General features: G+C 36.5%; 1 protein-coding gene across 3 annotated transcripts in view; it reads left to right on the forward strand.

Annotated features, from left to right (window-relative positions):
• Nucleotides 1-22,566, forward strand: part of ATP10B (ATPase phospholipid transporting 10B (putative)) — a 143,177-nt gene that overhangs the window by 99,781 nt on the left and 20,830 nt on the right. For all 3 annotated transcript variants that reach the window (XM_026696155.2, XM_087924582.1, XM_087924581.1), the window contains 5 exons: nt 9,519-9,650; nt 13,441-13,568; nt 14,794-15,046; nt 16,188-16,417; nt 19,429-19,608. In XM_026696155.2, coding sequence (XP_026551940.1) covers nt 9,519-9,650; nt 13,441-13,568; nt 14,794-15,046; nt 16,188-16,417; nt 19,429-19,608 — 923 coding nt within the window. The remainder of the gene's footprint in view (nt 1-9,518; nt 9,651-13,440; nt 13,569-14,793; nt 15,047-16,187; nt 16,418-19,428; nt 19,609-22,566) is intronic.

Genomic DNA, 22,566 nt, shown 5'->3' on the forward strand with positions numbered 1-22,566 from the left:
TATCTTGCTTCTTGAAGGTCAGCTTTATGGTTTAAGACAGTGGTTGCCAACCAGTGGGCTGGGGACCACTGGTGGTCCGTGAGAAAATTTTGGTGGTCCGCAGAGAAATGTCACCCCCCCCAAAGCACTCCCCAAAGCAATTAATCCAGGCTGTGTGGGAACACAAGTCTGTGCCACCCACATGGACCGCAGGAACACAAAGCTTGTGTCGCTTGCATTGCAAACAACACAAGGTAGTGAGGGGAGGGGGGAACTTGCTTCACTTGCTCTACACGCCTTGCCTGGCTACCAAGCTGATTCTTTCCACTTCTTTCTTCTTCTGCTTTTGGCTGCACACAAGGAAAGCAGCAAAAGTCTTTCTTCCTCTCCCCCAAACTCCACCAGAAATGAGTCTTTGGGAGCCTGCAAGGCATCCTGCTCCAAGAGGCTGCGCTGGCAAAGACTCGTTTCTGGTGGGGTTTGGGGGAGAGAAAGAAAGGCTTCTGCTGCTTCTGCTGCTTTCCTTGCATGAAGCCAAAACTCTCTCCCCCTCTCTCCCCCTGAGAATGGAGCTGGAGATGGTATCCTGCAATCCCAAATAAAGAATGATCGATCGGTAGAAAATGGGGAATTTTCCTGCAGACTTTTTTGGGGGGGACTTTCCCAGGGTGTCTAGTCCGCGGGATTTAAAATTATGAGTTTGGTGGTCCCTGAGGTCCAAAAGATTGGTGACCCCTGGTTTAAGAGAAGAAGAAATGCTGCATTTCATACAATACATGCAAGAAACCAACTTGTGGCCTTTGATGGCATTCTTCACAGGGTTGTTAACAGGAGGATTGTGCTGCTTTTGTAAACTAACTTAGACATGCTTATTGAAGATCACCATAAAAGCGGCACCTAATCAAGTTTTGTAAAATGGAAAGGGAAGAAAAGCTATGGTGTATTTCATTAGTGACTGAATATAGGTGAATGGTTATACTACTCAGGAAGAAGAATGCATTGTCAAGAATGATTTTTAAAATAATGGGTTCTGGGACTCTTCAAATTCTTAGAGTGGGAAAAGGGGAAGTTGCAATCTTAACCAATCTGAAGAGTTGTCTTCTCCTTGTATTGTGAATATAAAATCCCCATCCTACGTCCTCAAGAACTGCCTAAGATTCATTCAGGTTTGCTCTGAATGACTTGGCTTCTGATTGAGATGTCAGCATACACTTTTTTTTTTAGTTTGCATAAAAATGTTGCAATTGCTGTACTGATAACAGTGGAACTATTGCTCAGAAAAGAGACATTTGGAAGTAATTTCCATCCTTATCTTGTCACTTTAAATGATGTAGCAGCTCTTGACTTTAAGAACACAGGCATAAACCTAGAAGTACCTCTTGGGAATACTTTTATTTTCCTAGTAAATCTCTTTTCAAAGTGTCTTCTCTTTGATGCCAGAGGTATTCCCACAATACCAATTGCTCATGAGCAGGGAAAAGTGGAACCCTCATATCACAATAATAATAATACTGGTTTTGTTTTCATATTGTATTTATTTAGAACTGTGTAAGACCACCCAACTCTACAATAACCCTGAGCAGATTACAGTAAAAACCATAAAAATACCATTAAATACAACTTAGCCATAGCAATTGCACTTATATACTGCTCCATAGTGCTTTACTGCTCTGGGAGCAGTTTACGAAGTCAGTATATTGCCCCCAACAATTTAGGTCCTCATTTTACCGATCTCAGGAGGATGGAAGGTGAGTTAACCTTGAACCGATCTGAATTAAATCTGTCTGCAGAAGTAGCCTGCAATACTCTATTCTAATCACTGTACCACCAGGGCTCCAAATAATATTCAAATATATAGGACTCATCACCTACATTCAGATAACAGATAATCAGAGTTGAAAGGGACTTTGTAGGTCATTTAGTCCAACCTCCTGCCCAAGCAGGAGACCCGGTACCATTTCTGATAGATGGGTGTCCAATCTCTTCTTGAAAGTCTCAAGTGATGGTGCTCCCACAGCTTCCGAGGGCAAGCCGTTTCATTGGTTGATTGTTCTCACTTGTCAGAAAGTTTCTCCTTATTTCCAGGTTAAATCTCTCCTTGTTTAGTTTCCATTCATTATTCCTTGTCTGGCCTTCAGATGCTATAGAAAATAGTTTGAATCCTTCCTCTCTGTGGCAGCCCCTCAAACATTGGAACACTGTTATCATGTCTTCCCTGGTCCTTCTTTTCACTAGACTAGCCATGCCCAGTTCCTGTAACTGTTCTTCATATGTTTTAGTCTCCAGTCCCCTAATCATCCTGGTTGTTCTTCTCTGTACTCTTTCTAGAGTATCAACATCTTTTTTATAGTGTGATGATCAAAACTGGACACAGTATTCAAGATGTGGTCTTACTAAGGCTACTTAGTAAGTACCTCACTTGATCTCAATTGTATCCCTCTGTTAATGCAGTTTAGGATTGCATTAGCCTTTTTGGCTGCTGCTGCACACTGCTGGCTCATATTTAGCTGGTTGTCCACTAAGACTCCAAAATCCCTCTCACAGTTACTGCTATTGAGCCTGGTTTAACCCAGTCCATATCTGTACTTTTGGTTTTTCTTGCCTAAATGTAAGGCTTTACTTTTCTCTACGTTGAATTGCATTTTGTTAGATACGGCCCAGTGTTCTTGTCTTTCAAGATCCACCTGGATCTTGAGCCTATCTTCTTGGGTGTTAGCTATTCCTGCCAGCTTAGTATCATCTGCAAATTTGGTAAGTTCCCCTTCTATTCCCTCATCTATGTCGTTAATGAAGATATTGAAGAGTACTGGGCCTAAGATGGAACCTTGTGGCACCCCATTGCTTACTTCCCTCCATGTAGATTTAGACCCATTAAGTACTACTAGTTGAAGATGGTTTGTCAGCCAGTTGTGAATCCATCTGGTGGTGGTGCTATCCTATTTTTTTCTAGCTTATCAAAAAGTAGGTTGTGGACTACTTTGTAGAATGCCACACTATTTTGCTGGTCTACTAATTTAGTCAGTGTGTTGAAGAATGAAATAAGATTGGTTGCGCATGATCTGTTTTTAACAAATCCGTGCTGACTGCTAGTTATTACTTTACTTGTTTCTAGATGTTGGCAGATCTGTTTTTTTATTATCTTTCCCAGTATCTTCCCAGGTATTGATGTTAGGCTGATTGGTCTGTAGTTTCCTGGGTCTGTTTCTTTTTTCCTTTTTTGAAGATGAGAACCATATCAGCTCTTTTCCAGTCCTCTGGTAATTCCCCGGTGCTCCAGGATTTTTGAAAGATATCGTGCAGTGGTTCTGAGGTGACCTCTGCCAGCTTCGTTAGAACTTTGGGATGTAATCTGTCAGGCTCCGGTGATTTGTGTTCATCAAGATCAGACACTCTAAGCCAAATCTTGGAGAAAGAGCTCAGATGAGGCAAAATGCATCTGGGATGGTATTCCAGTTGGCAGGGGTTGCAACAGAAAAGACATGCCTGCTGGATCACATCAGGTGGAGCTGCTTAATGCATGGGACATGCTGAATATACCTAGTTTTGCAGGCCAAACAAAAAACACAGAAAATACATGGTCCTTTAAATAATCAGGCCCTATGAAATAAAATTCCTTGGTTACAACTTCTCCTGAAATGGGAACCATTAGATTCCAATTTGTTCTGTGTTTCTTTCTGGCCTGCTGTTTTGTTGGTACTTCAGATTCACTTTGGGAAGAACTAAAGAAGCATTAAAATTATTCACTGCTGGATTTAACTTATTGGACTTTCTTTATGTTCACCCAGAACACGCACTAGTAGATTCTCATTAAGTCACTCTGGCAGCTGTGAAACAGTCAAACTTACTTAGAAGTCAGTCGGCCATCTAATTAGGTTTTAAGGCATTAAAGTACTCTGCATTTTTTGGCTCCGGTTGATATTCATTGTGAATAAAGAGTTCTCTAACTGCCATCCTTTCAGTTTTTGCAAATAATCCCCAACAGACTTTAAACCTAATCTATGATTTCTCCACATTGTTCTCATTATCTATAATCTCAAGCATATTCAGTATTATATTCCCTTTACGACTGTAGTTTTTGAATTGTAGACAGCTATGCACAAAGACTGCTGGCCATGTATTCATTTCCTTTTAAGCTAGCCAATTGCTGAATGCATTGTCCCCAAATTCCATTAGGTTGCTCTACCTGCACTGAAAGAACAATGGCATTCTTAGTATTCTTCACACACACACACACACACACACATAGATGCTGGCACACTGCTCACACACTTGTTCACCTATACTTTTGTACATCTGCTGACTGTATTGCAAGATTTTTTTTCCAATTGCCTGCTATAAAAGCCATTGCAAGGAAAGACTGACTATTGAAATTATTAATGCAGGGAAGCTTCAAATAACTCCTCTTCACATGGAATCAGATCACCATGGTAGTGCTTGTGAATCATTGTAAATCTTGCAAAAGTGGCATTTTTGCATAATGCGTGAAGTGCGTTATCCCAGCAAATCCTGAGTGCTGCAAGGCAACAAACCCCCATGAGAACCACATGCAAACAAAATTGTACTTGAACACTTTTCTCCTGCTAGGCTAAATAAAATGCTAGCAAGGAATCAAAAGCTTGGGCACATGGAAACCAAAAGAGAAATACATACCAACAAACACAGAATGATTCTCTGAAAAAGAGGTCCCATGTGTCTCTGAAACAAAGGACAAAAAATGCAAATGAACTTTCCAAATGGGGCAAGGAATACAAGTCTGCTGATATGCCCCAGAGCTGGTTTGCAGAAAGCATTGAACAATGGTTTGAGATTCAATCAGCCCAAAAGGCAGAGGAAAATAGTATCTAGAAGCATCGCACATCCCTACATTCTTTTAAGAGACTAAAATAAAACTTCGTTGTTTTCATGGAAGTGAGATGTGGCATATAATGTAGCTTTCACAAAATAAAATTTGCAACAATAAATAGTTACAACAACCATCATTAGCCCTGTTTCCATTCCTGTAATAGTCCATGAATTAACTTAGATATCAAATACATTTCTTTGATTATCACACTTCAGGGAGCTCTATAGGAACTCTCATTCCAAGAAGTAATCTCCATTGACTATAATGTCTGTTGCCTCTGGAGTGGGTTCAGAGACAGAATTTATGAATTGATTTGTGGATCAAATAAAAAATCCATTAAACCAATCACTCTGATTTCCATTGTAGCCAGCCAGATGGTGCTGAGAAAGCCACAAGCAGAACATGATGGAGCAGCTATTGCCAATTTCTATTAAGCCAATTATTTCAGAATGTGAAAACTCATTTGAATGCTTATGGTTAATTTCCATTAATATTGCTGCCCAACACATAGTGAACTAATCCAGGATTTGTCAGCACAGCCCCTGAAGCACCAAAAAACAGCATCCCCAGATGGCAACTACAGAATTTATTTTAAAAAAATAAAAGTTACATCTACATTTTTTTTTAATGGCCAGAATCTCACAGTTGTTTTTACATTCTTGCATGAGCTCAGAAGAAGATGATCATCTGGAACTTAAGGATTTCAGTACTACTCAGAAAAGTTCTTGGGAAGGAGATCACCAAAGATTATAGTTTTATGAAAGGAAAGACATTTTTAAAAATATTGTTTTGATTTCTTGGCTCCGGTCTACTTATGTGAGATTCCATGATAGAACCTTGAATGTATTGTTGTTGTTGTTTTAAACAAATTTTATTAACTTTACAGAACACACAGACAATCAAGGCATAATAACATAGAAGATCTTTCTGGAAAAACCAGTAGGACATACAAAATATTTCCAAATTGTAATATATATATTTACGTTATCTGCTCAACTTCATATCTTATCCCAATTTCTCCTTTTCATTCTATTATCCAGATTATATTTCTTACTAATTAAAAATTTTTGCCTTTCAAAAAACAATACACAAACATACAATACATAAAACATAAAAAACATCATTTCTGAAAGCTGCTTAATCCTGGGTTAAAACTCTTCGCACAGATGCAAATTCAAAAATCATATTTACTTTATATATCATTCCATATCTTATTACCATTTTCAATTTTCTATATAGCTTCTTCCCTCTTTTATCTTTCTTAGTTTTATTTTATTTATCTTATCTCAATACAATTCATAATACTTATCATTCTTTGTCTGTTCTTTTCCAGTTATCCATCCATCTTTTCTTTTTAAATATACTTCTCCTGTACACTGATTGGAGTAACGCCTTTGACTCTTTCCCCTAACTTAATAATGCTTAATATAACACTTACATTATATTGGGATTCTGATTAGTACATTCTAAAATTACACAATAAATTTTATAAGAAAAGCAAGTACACTACAATTACAAAATAAAAGCATATAACCCACCATAGATACCATTAAAAAGCTAATCATATATATTAATACACATTTTACTCTAAATACACATACAAAAACACACTCTTATGTACCTTCCAGAATCCCTTTTTCAATTAAATTTACCCATTGTCTCTAAATAGATTTTGTTTCTTTAAGTCTTGCTTCCCACCATTAAGACTTCTCATCCCCTCCTTTCTCTCTTGTTTATTTTTCTCCTTGCCTTTTTTACCCCATTGTCTCTCCTCCTCCCTTTTCTTCTTCTGCTTACCCCCTTTCTGTTGTTTTCAACCTTGTATCCACCTTTCATCTCATTTTTCTCTTTTTGGATTGTTTTCTCAAACCTTAAAATCCCCTTTTTCTTTTCCTCTTCCTCCTCCTCCCCAAAGAAAACCCATTGTTCATCCAAGATGGCTTCTTCTTCTTCTTTATTCCAGTCATCCTGCTGCATAGTCAGTTTTTCATAAGTGCATACCACCATTTCTAAAAATTGAAAAAGAGTGCCCAAAGTATCTTTTCCATCTTGCTCTTCTTTTTTATATTTTTGGTATTGAATTTTTAGTTCATCCAGAAGCAATGCCATCATGAAGAGAAAAACTTCTTCAAAAACAACCACCCGAGTATTTTTAATCAAGAATAATTCTAAAAAATTCCAAAGTCACTAAAAGATCCAAATAAACTATTTCTTTTGATACTTTTTTTTCCCCTTCTTCTATTTCTCTTTCTGGGGTTACTGATTGATCAAAAAGTTCCCATTGAAGTATATCTTTCTTTAAAGTTCTAGGCAGTCTCCTCCTTTTTCAAGCTCTGCTCCAAAGAATTTTTTTTTTCCTCTCCCCCCACTTACAACAGCAATTTCCCTTTAAACGCTCAGAAATCCATACCTCAAATACGGGTTTTCCAATTTCTGAAGTTGTTAAATCCAAAGTCCAAAATCCTTTATCTCATAACTTTCAAGTTGAATTACCTTCGGTGCCCAAATATATTTTCCAAGTCTCCATCTGCTATTTCTATGGGGTGGGAGAGTGAATTAAAAAAAAGTTTTCCCTTGACAGCTTTCTCCGCCGCTTTTCTCTTCTTAGGGATACAATGTATCTTTCAGGCAATTCAAGCAATTCTGTTCCAGGGTTTTAAAGGTTGTTATTTTCCCAGCTCAGCCAACACTTTCATTTCTGATTCTTCTTTCTCCTTCTTCCTCCAGCTTTTCCAGCTGCCGGCTTCTTTGTGGCGGCCATTGCTGACCGCCGCTCCACCGCCTTGAGAAAAGGAGGTTAAGCTGGGTGAGGAGGGGGTCTGCGACACCCCCAAACCCCTTTTCAGATCCTCCCTGTCTTCGGCTGCCTCTACAGGGCAGCCTTATCCTCCAGACCCATCAGGATCGGAGGCACCAAGACAGCTAGCGCAACAGGGATCGCGCACAGTCGCGAATCCCCGCCGCCGCCGAAGCCTGGCAAACCGGAAGGCACCTTGAATGTATTGTTGAGCTCTGTTCCAGTCTTTTTAAAAATTATGTAAGTAGTGACCATTGTCCCTAGCACCACATAATGGAGTGACCTCCCATTACTTGTCCCAGCTTCTGCCAACCTAACAGTTCAAAAGCATGTAAAAATGCAAGTAGAATAATAGGGACCACTTTGGTGGGAAGGTAACAGCGTTCTGTGCCCCTTCAGCATTTAGTCATGCCAACCACATGACCAGGAAGACGTCTTCAGACAGCATTGGCTCTTCAGCTTTGTAATGAAGATGAGCCCCACCTCCTAGAGACAGAAACGACTAGCACGTATATGCGAGGGGAACCTTGACCACCATTTAGTGACCATTGTAAAATCATGTAGCAATTATTAGCTAGCATTTGCTTCTTATTTTGGGGAGAGTCGTTTATTCAGAAGATTTAGAAGACATTTATTTTTAATAGTATTAACCAAATTTAGAAACTGCCCATTTATTAACATGTATCTGCCTTAAAATAATAAATAACATTCAGCAGAAGTAAATAATATATCCATTACAGCCATCTGTTCTATTAAGAAACCTAAAAGAAATTAATGTTTAACTTTCTTTAAATATGTAACTATTAAATAATTGCAATAAAAAAAAATCTTTGTTAAAGTTCAGTTTAAAATAGTTCTCTATTTATTCTCTCCACATTGTGGACAACTTTATAAAGACCCCTCCTGATCTTCCTCCTTTTTTCTCTTAAAGAAAAAAAATACAAACTATTTATGTACTTATTTTCAAGATATTTTTAAAAAGCCTTTCAGCTTTATAAATCCAGGTTGATGAGCAGCAATAAGAACATAATAACCCATCAAACTACAGCTTCATCTAATTATCTGTGCTATCTGGCAGCTGTTCCTCTCAGTTGCAGATTAAAAACTCCCAGTTTTACCATTATTTTATTTCCGGTAAATCCAAGATTTTTTAGGAATTCAGGATATATTGATGCAATCTTTTTGGCTTTCTGAAATGTCAGTCTACCACTGGAAGTCTGTTGCCAAGAATGCAGTTCAAATTACATATGTAGATAGATGAGGAAGTCTTTGTACCAATCTCAGCCTTATTATTCCAAATAGGAAATGCTTGAATCCAACCTAAAAAGATGAGTATTCTTATTTGTGGATTTGTGGATTTGGTAATGTTCTCTGTATAATCCGTCTGTAATCTTTTCCATGAACTTGTTATTCTTTGTGCACAATGTGAACATTCTTCTCTCCTTCTTTGGACCATTTCTCTGAATCAATCCATCCCTCACTTTCTTTAAGGTTTCTTCCTTTGATGTGTCCAAGAATTATATGCCCACAAATTGAACCAAGGATCTTTTGACTTCAAAGTATGTCCTTTGCAACACACCTGCAGACGTCCTTTATTTTCTCCAGGATTTATCTCTTAATTTGAGCAGGAATTTTGCTTCTCCGAGTTTCCTCCAGAGAAGATATTAATAGATCCTCTTTGAGATACAATTCTTTCCAAAACCTTTGAAACTGCAAGGCACTCGACATCTGGAAATCATATTCTTGCACATGGCTATCCTTTAAACATGTATTACCAAAAAAAACCATGAAAATGTATGCTTGCATGGCTAGAGATATCTAATGTTTGGTTTCTAGTAATCCCTGAGTTCTTTATATTCATAAGATAATTTTATCTTTATGCATGTGCACACCTGGAAGGCCACGAAACCAAAGCGATGTTGAATAACAGAGGTCCTCGTTATAAACGCAGCAAGATAGAACAACAGATGAACATGGATATATTCTTCTGTGTGGGACTGCTCTTCATCATGTGTCTCATTGGAGCATTAGGTATGGAACAGTGGTAAAAAACTAGTCTACTATTTGTGAAAGTCTTTTTGTAACATGATGAACTTGGATGGTTTTTTCTACAGATGAGAAGATCAATGCTGCCCTTTGACAGAGGGAAGAGAGGCTCTCGCATAGCACATGCAGAAAGAATCTGAGCAGTGGCAAACAATAGCAGCCAGATACTAACTCTGTTATGATCTGCTACGATCAGCATCTCTAGATAGACCAGATTAAGACATTAATAGTATGAATGTTAACTAATTTATAATAAGGTTAAAATAATGGGATCTGACTGCACCTTCCCTCTCCTCCCTATATCTTCATGAGAACTAGGGAGGGTCATGTCTAAAGTACTTATTCAAATTATATTTTGGCCCCAGATTCAGATTTTTTTTAATCTGACCATTGGCTTGATTGCAGTTCTTCCTCTTGTTCATTGAGGTGATTTGGGTGCTTTCATCACTGGAGGCTTTCAAGAAGAAACTGGACAGCCACTCATCAGAAATGATATAGGGTCTCTTGCTTGAGAGACCTACAAGGTCCCTTCCAACTCTGTTATTCTGTTATTTCTGTATTGTTTCTACTGGCCATTATAGGTAGATCTTTAATATTAAAAATGAATAAAGATGTGTTGCTGGTCCAGCTGACTTGTATATATGCAATAGAAAAGGCCCACTCTCTTATATTTTGCTTCAGGCAACAACACTTATTGCAATTTCTAGCAATAAATTTGTTTAATTTAAACTTAATCTGAATATAATCCACATTGTAAAATAGAACAATTTACAGAACTTTTTATTCTGTAGGGGTCACTATATAAAAAAGAAAGAAAAGAATGATCCATGTGAGCGTTAAGTAGATCTATATATTTAAGAGTTACATATTTAGATTCATGTAACAAAAAAAATTAACACCCCATGCCCCATAAATTTCAGTTTTAACTGAAAACCTTATTTATTTATTATTATGAAATAATGTGTTTGCCACCCATCTCACCACCACTGTGTCCCCGTGTGCTATAGACCTTTAGAAAATTCCTCATTTTAAAAATCTTTTTTTTTAATGTTTTACCATAAGAAAAAGAGAGAAAAAAGGAACAGTTTTTATAGAGAAAGGGTGGGGGGAATCTAAAGGATGCTTAGCTCAGATGTTCAAACTGTATTCTTTCAAACCCTAGGATTCCATGAGAACTTGATGGGGTCCTGTGAGAGACTAAGAGGGGGCAGTTTATTCAAATGCAGCCAATTTTCCATCATTTGAGCAGTTTCTCCAACCTCAAAAAGGTTAAAAACCCCTTCTTTAGTGCATGGATATTTTAGGGAAGACATTTTGTTGATGGAAGATGCTTTTTTTTTCTAACTCTGAAGAGTCATAGAGATCTCATCTAAAATTATCTAAGTCTGTATTTGCATATGTTGATCAGTCAACGTGGTTGCTTAATTTTTAATAATATAAATGAAGTTAATGCCATTTATTGTGCTTTGCAAACCACCATTTAAGTATTAATATGGTCAGTGGTCAGTGTTTGGCTTATCCAATATACTATGTTACAGAAAAAGTGATTTCACAATGACATATGAACCCAACCACCATTTTATCACCAACAATGAAGGGATCTTAATACATGATCCTTTGGAATAATGGGATCATTAATTTGCTCTAATAATTTTGAAAAGCATATTTTTTTCTTGAGATCATATAGTCTTTCAAACTTTTCAAATTGGTTTCTCCAGTTGAAAAATCTATGTCCATACTGGAATGTTGTTTAATGTTTAAAATTTATTCTGTGGGATATTCTTGGTGTGGATGTGCGCTCATGTTGTCTGCAGCACTAGGCCTTTTGAGCTTTGCTATTATTCTTTCTTTTTTTTTCTATTACTCTTTTTATTAGGAAATGGGCAGGCATGGGCACAATGACTCAGTAGTTAAGACACTGAGCTTATTGGCTGGAAAACAGAAAGCCTGTGTTTGAGACCTGAGCATTGCATTGCATTGCTGACTAGTTTTCATCCATCTAGCATTTTGAAAACATGTAAATGCGAATTGATAAATAGGTACCATTTCAGTGGGGAGGAAACAGTGCTCCACAATGTAATGCTGGCCACATGACCTCAGAAAAGTCTTTGGACAGCACTGGCTCATGGCTTTGAAACAGAGATGAGCACCTCTCCCTATAGTCAGCAATAACTTGCAGAATAAAATCTGCATGGACTCCTTTCCTTCTTTTCCTTTCTATTCTTCAATGAGACTAGGACTCTGGCTGCAAATTACAAGGAAAGAGTCATAATGGCCTTGAAGAATTTTTTTTTTTTTTTTTTGCCATTGCTAGTCTTTTCACTGTGGAGCCCATAATAAGCTTTTGAGAAACACTTTGGAAACAGCAGCTCTAAAGCCCATTCAATATGGATAGAAATTTGGATCTAGAGAAAAAGTTAACTGCTAAAATTAATAATTCATTGTTGTAAATTCCCTAGATGGTACCACTCACTTTCAATAAGAAGCAAACAAAAAGATTGCTCTCTTAGCAATTGCAAAGATTGTGTCCTAATGTGACCAGGATTGCAAGGATGTCAAATTATAATGAAAACAAGTCCACCAAGTCTCTACAAATAAATATTTGGCAGAAGAAACAAATGTTCCTATACTTGTGTCCCAATTTCTAAGTGTCAGTCTGCAACTGAATTGCAAAACGCTCCACTGTAAGATTTCTCATTTAACTTCTTTTGTATAGTGAGAGCCTTTGAGGAAACTGGCATGGCATGCCTGTAATCTGCCAGACAAAAAGAGCTGAACTATCTAGAAATAACTAAGCAGCAGTTCATTTTTGTTTTGTTTTCATTTTTAACAAAATGAGAGCTTCAGGTTCAAGTTACAGTCTTGGTTTAATCGGGGATCACAACTGGATCAGTTTTATAGAGTGGGAATGCAGTATGTTTTCCTTTTTCGGGGCGAAAAAGAAAATAGATCAAAAATGGAAAAGCGAACTGTAAATAAGTTTAGTCTTAATCTTGGTAAGCCTTAAAACTAGGGAACATGTCCTGATCTATTTCCTCACACTTCCCAGGAGTGCCCTGCAAGTATTTCTTTTTGGCATACATTTCATTATAAGGAGATGGGTAGAAAATGACTTTTATTTTTATTTTATTTTTTTGCTTTTCAGTGTTCTTTCCCTGAGACTTTAATGTTGCACTTAAATACACACTGATTGTATTTCATTTAAATAGAAACTCGTTCTAATGAAAAAGTTGGATGTTGATATATATTAATAATCTCCTGTTTCATTTGATACAAAATCCAATTTTGTATACTTTAGAACAGCACAGTTTGTTTTTTAACTGTTTATTAGATTAAGGCTTATAAACTAGTGCCACATCCGAATGCTTGAAGTGGAATTAGCTGTTATAGCTTACAGTTGTAGAGCAAATAGCTCAAGATGGGTACAACAAAACTGGGGGGGGGGATCTTTCCACATTGAATTATTACAGAGTAATGAACCAGTTCCTTGTCGATTACATACCACATTACATCAGTGAATTTCTGTAAATGCAAAAGGATATTTCTTCCCTCTTCTGTGCATATTGTTAGATCCTTCCTGCAGAAGGTCCTGCTCTGAATTTGTGGGGGAGGGGAGGATTAATGAGGAGGGACAGGAAAAAGAGAAGGGGGAAAATCCATACCAGCTACCAAATGCTGCTCCTTCCAAGTAACAACTTAGTTGCCTCTCTCTTCACAACTCCCTGCATGTGCTGTGATGAGTTCATTATCTCAAATATTTTGTATTTGAATGCAGGTCAAAGTATTTGGAATGGAAGTTTTCTCACCCACCCCTTATTTATCATCCCAGACATAAATGGCAACTACCTTGCTCCAGCTCTTGCAGGTTTCTACACATTCCTGACAATGATCATCCTTTTACAGGTGGGAAAAATATTTATTGTATGGATGAAAAAAGGAGGTTTAAGGTTGTGTGTTGACCCAGGATTATATCTCAGTTCCTGAATTTTACTCCTTATCTCAACCTGAAACTTTGTTTACAGGACAAAACATTCAGGTTTGTATGAGTAGCAGTAGGATTTACATGTAATGGAAATATAGTTCAAGAAAGAAATTTGGTTTAGAAGATCTACACAGAATTCTAAATGTACCCAGGAGATTGCAAATTCCTATTTTCATTTAGTCAAACAGGTTCCTGAGGATGCAAGTCTCTTCAGAGAGAGATTTAGACATGGTTTAGGAGCTACAAGAAATTGGTCATTCCAGATAGATGATACATGGATGGATGGATGGATGGACGGACGGACAGACAGACAGACAGACAGACGTTGGACTTCACACAAGACCAGCATTTCTTTCAAATTGATTAGAGAGCATTGTTATCAGCATGATCATGAAGAAAATACTAGTGCAAAAATGACTCTTAAAATAGCGACAATATTCTTGTAAATGTTCTAAAAGGTTGTGGGAACATCCAGAATATTTATGAAAAATGCCAGTGATTGCAAAGGAATGGGGAGATAATGACTTTACTGGAAAATTCTGAGCAGAAATATATTTACAAAGTGCTCCAATTTTAGAGTAAAAATAGTAGACCTAATCCAACATAAATCCATACTATCATACATCACAAATTTCCAGAAGAATCCCATTGTAGTCTGTCATTATATATTCTTACTATAACTATATAGTGTCATGATAGATTCATTTATTATATTTGAACATCACTTTTTTTAAAAAAAGTTCTTGTAGGGTCTAGCAGAAAAGTTAAAAACAGCAACTGTAAAAACAGTAATATAATTACAATGTACCATTAAATCTGACAGTTAAATTTAAAAACAATATCAAGCAGAGAATAAAAAACAAGTGCTAAAATGCTATAAATATTACAGTAAAGTTTACCAACCATGGGAAATAAATGTTATTATTTTCCTGACCTCTGTAGAGCTTCAGAGTGACTGAGAAAGAGGGTACTTTGTAGATTTGCCCCAACTCTTAAGGGCAATAAAGATCTTAGAGTAAGACATGGGAGATGTTATGGAAATCTCCGTAAACACTTCTTGTAGCAGTCATTGTTAATGTCAAGAAAAGAAACTGAAAATTATTCAGCAAAATAATTTCTAACATGCTGAGAAATGTCTTCTTTCAGATCTTAATTCCTATCTCCCTCTATATATCAATTGAACTAGTCAAGTTGGGCCAAGTCTTCTTGATTCATAATGATATTGCCTTGTATAATGAAGAGCAAGATTTGCCCATACAGTGCCGAGCACTCAATATCACTGAAGACCTTGGACAAGTTCAATATATCTTCTCTGACAAAACAGGGACACTGACAGAGAACAAGATGGTATTTCGAAGATGTACAATTAATGGGAAAGAATTTTCACATCAGGAAAATGGTAAGGCTTGTATGGTTGTTCTTAAGTGCTAAATTAGTCTGAATGTGAAAACTGCCAGAGGAGAAAGAAATTCCCTCCAATATTAAAAACAAATGTCCTACAGCTTAAGTCCTTTCCTGGAAGTTGAGAAGGAGATAGACTACAAGATACATTGTGTGCAGACAAAGGAGACAGGACTATACCATACCATATGTACGTTTATCTATAAAAAAAGTTTCTCACAAATTAAACCCTTTGTGATTCCAGGCCCTCACACAAGAAGGGTGCAGAAAGGTATTTTGAGATAGATGCATCTCTGAGAAAACAAGTTTATATGGGGAGAAGCTGGACTAAGATCAAATCAGCTTCAGCTTTAAACAAATACAAGATATCCATCCAGCATTTATTTTGGAAATGTGAGGGAACCTCATCTCAACTCTGGGGATTTCCCAATTTTTTGCTTCACTACTATTCCCTGCAAGAGAAAACACTGGCTACCTCAACTTCACCCCCATCCCAAGGAACAGTAGTGAAGATATTCACAAAGCAGTGCAGAATTGCAGCAAACTTTGGGGAAAAATAAAGTCCATAGTTGTATGGGAGTGCCCTCAAACACTCCATTGTAGAGAAAGGAGTGGCAGAACCTGAGGGTGGAATTTAAAGAGGGATCAGCCTAGAATCTTACATAGCCACAAGCAATCTAAGTCCAACCCCTCTTGAGTTCCATTCATCCTTATCTAACTCTTAGACTGTGTGCAAGGGACCTGAATTCCTAGTGGTGCTGATCATTAGTTGAACCTATTTGTGTGCATAGGCATGAGTAGCAATAAATCAGCTTAATATGACCTTTTGTACCTGATTCCCATTCCCCTTAAGACTTAATTCCTGCCCCACGGATGACTTGCGGGACTGCCTCTCCCCCATTGTTTCTGTCTTCCCCGCTAGAACTAATGGAAGGGGCACCTTTCTCAAGAGTTTGAAGGGACAAACAAGATGGTCTCTTTTATCCCACTAAGACTCGTGTGGAGTAGGTTGAAGAGCGTAGCTGGCTTAAAGTCAACTAGTGAGCCCTGGGATATGTGGGGACTTTATGCTGGCTCTTCCTAGCTCAAGTCCAACATTTTAACCACAACACTTTCTTGGCTCTTTCTATCTCTCATAGCTAAACGGTTGGATTCATACAAGGAAATTGATTCAGAGAATGAAGACTGGAAAAAGCATTTGAGCCTCCCTTCTAAAGTTGGAGAAACAATCACAGCAACACAGAGAAACAATGCTAGGCCTTTGCAAAGATGTCATAGTGCTCGTCCCTATTTTCAGGGACATGCAAGAAAGAAATATCAGGGTCTCTGGGGAATTGCTCCATCTCAGGTGGCATTTAGCAGCACCCTTGTAAGTATGATCTTTCACTTCTTTAAATGATAAAACCTTGCTCCTAAGCTGGTTTAGGGAAGAAAAAAGTCTCAGCTGTAACTGTAAGAAACAGAGGATAATATTGAGATTTTCAATAGGTGCCAGTTACCAGGCAAAATTTGCTCTGAGATCCTATGATTATGTATATATATTTGAGGTAACCCTTTTGAGATTAATAATATGCAAGGTGTGGGATATGTTTTGCCTTATTTGAGAGGGTTATATTTCCCCCTTCTCTGACTTTTTAAAATTTATTTTTATTGCTTTCTTTAAAAAATAACAGAAAAAGAAAAAGTGGCAGAACCCAAAGATAGTTACAATGCAAATACATAGAAAAACTACATATAAAAAGTGGCTGAAATTTTTTAAAATATTTTTTCTGTTGTATTTTTCCCCCTCTGTTAATAAGAGATTATAGTTGAACTTGAAATTTCAGACCAAAGCAAATTCCTACATAGATTCCTAGTGAGTAATAACACAAAGTAAGTTTCAGTTTTGCAAACAAGACTAAAATTCTTAGAAGTATAACAGCAGTCACCAATTTCCATTTTAAAAATCCGTATCAGGAGAAGTTATATTGAGCTCCATTTAAATATCCCTCCTTGTGTATAAAAACATATTTTTATTTATTTTATTTTGTCAAGCAATCATAAGATAATAGGTATAAGTATAAAGATAGTTATGAATATGCAATTGGTTGCTTTTTTATCACAGTCAGGAATAATAAGGAGGTAAAAAGAATAAGAAATAATTTAGCATGCTGAGAAGGCACAGGAGTTAAAGATTAGTATAATGATACTTTCAAATATCTGTCTCTTAAGACCATTGACAAGAAATCAGACAAGTAGCTACATTACATGGGCAAAATTGTTTGTGAGCGCTTTCTTAAAATATTAAGCAAAAATCAGGCAAATGATCCAGAGAGGCAAATGCAAATGAGAAGAACCATGTACATCAATTGGTATCAGTCTAAGCAGATTATTGCTCTCCTGGTACAAATGTGCTTTTTTGGTTATTAGAGAAGAATTAAATATAAATATGGAGCAGTGAGAGCAAGCACCAACACAATCACTGCTCACTGTTGTTAGTTAAGACTCCCTGCCTTTACACTTGAAGGAAACCCATAAATCTATCTTGAACCAGCCCCCATTCCTTCCTGGCTTGAAGCCAGCCGTATTTAACAAAATGTCACTGACATCCAGCAAATAATATCCAATTCCAATCCCTCCAAAAGCAAGATGCAAAGAAGCTGAACTATGGATTCCTTGGTGCTCTCTGGGCTTGTTTTTTTTTTCTTGCAGATGTGTTATTTTCAAACTAGGTAACATCATCAAGTTGGTAATGAAACGTTTGCAAGAAAACAACCTTGCTCAGAGAGCACCAAGGACCCCACAGTTCAACCCTGAGCTATAAATATTCTCTTCTAGATGTTGACCTATAATACAGATGCGGGTAATAATTTTTAACAGTAGATCATACTTTGGAAGAACCATTTCTTGGGCAGAGACAGGCATAGCAAGACCTGATGTCTTTCCCGAAGGAGGCTGGAGCAGTACTTTGACTGTACCTCAAGTATGTGTTAGAATGGTCAAACAAATGGCAACTTCAAATCTCAACAAACAAATGCTCTGTCTTACATATTGGCAAAAAAATCAGAAAATAAAATACAAGCCGAATAGTTAAGATCTTGTTGATGATCCAAGCTCTGTAAAGGATCTTGGAATACTCATCTCTAATGATCTAAGTGCTAGAGCCCACTGTAACTACATAACCAAAAAGGCATTAAGAGTTGTTAACCTAATCCTGCATAGCTTTTTCTCTGGTAATATCACACTACTAACTAGAGCATACAAAACATTTGCGAGACCAATACTTGAATACAGCTCATCAGTCTGGAACCCACATTACGTATCTGATATTAGCACAGTTGAGAAAGTCCAGAAATGATTTCACAAGAACAGTTCTCCACTCCTCTACTCGTTGTAGAATACCTTATGCCACCAGACTTGAAATTCTAGATCTAGAAAACCTTGAATTATTCCATCTTAGGTCTGATCTAAGTATAGTACATAAAATTATCTACTGCAATGTCCTACCTGTCAATGAATACTTCAGCTTCAACCACAACAATACAAGAGCACATAATACAAACTCAAGGTAAACCGCACCAAACTTGATTGCAGGAAATACAACTTTAGCAACAGAATGATCAATGTCTGGAATACTCTACCTAACTCTGTGGTTTCTTCCCCAAACTCCCAAAACTTTAACCTTAAATTGTCTACTATTGACCTCACCCCTTTCCTAAGAGGTCTGTAGGGACTGTGCATAAGTGCCTACCGTCCCTGTCCTATTGTTTCTTTTTTATTCATATCCATTTCATGTATTCATAACCATGCTTATACTTATACCTGTTCTAATACTTGCTTGACAAATAAAATAAATGAAAATGAAATGTATGTTTTTCACATTTTAGGAAATTTGGCAGTTATTGATAATAAGCTAATTCTGTCTGAAGTTTTGGACATCTATTTCCTTTCATGTACCCCCAAAAGCAAAGAAAAGTTAAAGAATCACAGTTCAGTCAGTTCACCACTGAACTTAGGAGCACAATCTTAAGAAAATTAGAGGGCCACATGTGACAGCAATAGCAATAAGACTTTGGAGCCCTCTCTAAGTGGTTTACAGAGTCAGCATATTGCCCCCAACAATCTGGGTCCTCATTTTAACAACCTCAGAAGAATGGAAACCTATGGAGCCCTGTTGAAACTGACACATGAACTGTGATATTGGACAAAGGCTATACTGCATGTGTGTTATATACAGAAATAAGTTGCTCTGTTGCCTTTGTATTTGGATCGGTATCATTCTGTTCTGTTCAAACACAGTATCCTTGAAAACTTTACAACACCCAGCATAAGATCTTATTTTTCACACAGTCCTAATCCTGCAAATGTTTTTTTTTTAAAACTGAATAATATGCATTTCAGGAGAAAGATGTGACCCCTGACAACAGGCTGCTGATGAAAATGAAGAACCTCTCATGCCCACCAGAATCTTTGAAATCCTTTACCACTGGAGAAGCCACGTCTTCCATCACAGATTTTTTTCTTGCTTTGACCCTCTGCAACACGGTAGTGGTCTCTACAGCAACTGAACCAAGGCAAAGGGTAATCTTTCACTCTGACTGTCTTGCTAGTAGAGAAAGAATGTTCTATTAATTTATTGAGTGTAATAGTTGAAGGCATATGGCAACCGCTCTCAAGCAGGCTAGAAAGAAATCTTACTTTATGACAAGGGAGAATGTTTCCTTACTTTTGGCCTTCAGTAATCCTAGTTACTGATTTCATATGACTTCATACATATTCATATGATTTCATATGACTACAGCAACAGAATAGTCAATGCCTGGAATGCACTACCTGACTCTGTTATTACATCCTCTAACCCCCACTCCTTTACCTTCAAACTAACCACTATTGACCTCACCCCATTCCTAAGAGGTCTGTAAGGGACATGCATAAATGCACCATCGTGCCTCCTGTCCCTGTCCTATTGTCCCCATTTATTCGTACCTATTTCCTGTATTCTTACTCATGTTTATACTTATATGTATTACCTTGTAAGAGACTGACAAATCAAATAAATAAAAAAATAAATAGTTAACATCCAGAATTCTCTATATTTTTGTGTAAATGCATTTAATCCATATCCCACCAAAAGGGGAGAGAAAGGGCAAGTAAAAAAAGGTAATTCACCATACCGGAACAAATTTCAAGCAATTCCTTTATCAAGGATAATACAAAATAATAACATATAAATACCTTATACAATTTTATTCATGTTAAAAAAAATTCCACAATTGAGAAAAGAGAAGATTGATATTCAACAGAACATAATGTTGAAATCTATAACAAAAGAAACATCTTTTGAGATGAATTAACTAATTCTAAATCTTTGAAAAAAAATGAGAATATCAAAAAATCTGGCTCATATCCAAAGTACATCCATTTGCGGAAATGAAAAACATCCAGTTTTAAGAGAGAAAAAAAGGTGAAACTAATTAAACTTACATTTTAAAAAGCATCAATTTCTGTCATTATTTTTTTATGATTTATATTCTCATGTTTACTAATGAACTCACAGATTCTCTAAAAGGTTCTTCAAAAAAGGCCTCCCAAAGCCTTAGTATTTTTTCTCTACTACATTATGAAGAATAAATTCAGAGAAATACATTTATTTTAAATAATACATTTAAGCTACCTGTGTTTATCAGTTCAAACATGCCAATTAAAAGTTTCTGGCAAACTTTCTCTGAGAAAAAACAGCCAATGTTAATGAAGATCTTCTGTGAAAAAAAGAAATCCTTTACCACTGGAGAAACTCTGTTTTTAAAGGGAAACTAATATATTTAGCTAAACTGAATAATAACCTTAGGATATATTGTATTTCTTGGTTAAAACAGAAATATTAATTTATTAATTGACCTGATTAATATTTAAGGCATATTGTAAGTTTTAAATTTTATTAGAAGTTTTTAAAAAATCAAAATAAATTTTATTACACTCTCCATAATTATAGCACACAACTTTATCCTCATGTTGTGCATAAGTTCCCCTTAAACCCTTACAAATAACTTTCACCCCAAATAAATCTATTATGGTCTTCAGTCAATACAAGTTCTGGTTTCAGCTGAGGATTTAGCCATGTGATTTAGAGCTTCTCGCTGAGGAAGATGGACAGTTGAGAAATATGAAATATAAATAAATAACTAACATGTTATATACAAATGTTATATCTGTTTCCTTTTTTTAGTTTCTGCTGAAATAAATTCTTCACACAAGTTTTATAATTTTTTTCCATGTGTGGCTTATGGGGAAAGTATATCTTGATTTTCAAGTGATTTTTTCTCTTTTGAGAAATATTTGCTCTGTTTACATTTCACATTAAGCATTTATAATCCATAATCAACCCCCAAATTTAGAAGAATCAATATGTGTAGCTCCTAGTTTGGTATCATCCCTTTCAGTTTCTTATTGTACCTGCTGAAGGTTTAGTGCACTCTCATCTGAGCCCTCCATTTGAAATGTTTCCAATTTGTCTTTAATTTTTTCTAAAACAATTCCTTCATTTTCTTATTGCAATTTTTCTATATATCCATCTTGAAACTTACTTCTTTTGCAGAACTATTATTTTATGCACTCATAAAAATCCTTGTGGTTGAGCAAAGAAATATAATGCTCAGCTTTCTTCCTCCACCTCCCTACCTGCTTTTAACTCAGTGTAATCCAATAAAAAGAATTTTAGAACATCATAGAGAAACTCCATAATATTAGCAAGATGCTACCCATGGATAAGATAAGGCTGGGAATGTTGTTTGGTTGACTTAATCATATTTTATATACCCACTTTTCCTTGCAGAGTTTTTTTTTAAATAATCTTCTCCATAAATTTATATAGAAACTGGGTAGAATACACAAATGAACAATGTGAAGCTGAAATGCAGTAAAATGGGTTGACTCATACATCTCTTATCTTTAATTAATTCTGCCATTTACAGTGAATAGGAGCGTCATTTTTTTTAAAAAAAATCTGCCTTTCTAACACAATAAGAAAAGACATCATCCTCATGCAGAACATGAGTAGGCCATTTTTCAGCCTGGAACCACAGTCTGATTTCTTGTCCGAACTAAGATCCACAAAGGACACAATAATGTTGTTGCCACATCATAGCAAGCAAGACAAGACTTGCACTTAGTATTGTAAATAAACCAAGCAGATGATTAAGGAAAACTTTTAATCACTTAACTACTATAGATCAGGAAAAAAGCACAATCATTTGAAAGTTGGGGATATTTCTGAGGCTTAAGTCACTCACTTTTCACCTTAAACCATTTACAGAGGTTAAAACATGCAGGAGTACCCAGAAATTTCAGTCGCATCCATTCTGTCTCAATCATTTTAAAGGGTGCTATATATCCTAGGAAACATTCTGTAATGGGTTTATAAGTATCTCAACTCCTAAACTGTTCATGTAAGCCTTTGGTTTTTATCTACATAAGGAAGCCAACAAAAATCCCTCTAATCGAGATGTCCAATTAATGAGCCCCTCGGTTTGAGTAACGGCA

Source organism: Pseudonaja textilis, chromosome 2 (assembly GCF_049901715.1).
Source record: "Pseudonaja textilis isolate UNSWEBS1 chromosome 2, rPseTex1.2, whole genome shotgun sequence".
In the NCBI taxonomy this organism is placed as follows: Eukaryota; Metazoa; Chordata; class Lepidosauria; order Squamata; family Elapidae; genus Pseudonaja; species Pseudonaja textilis.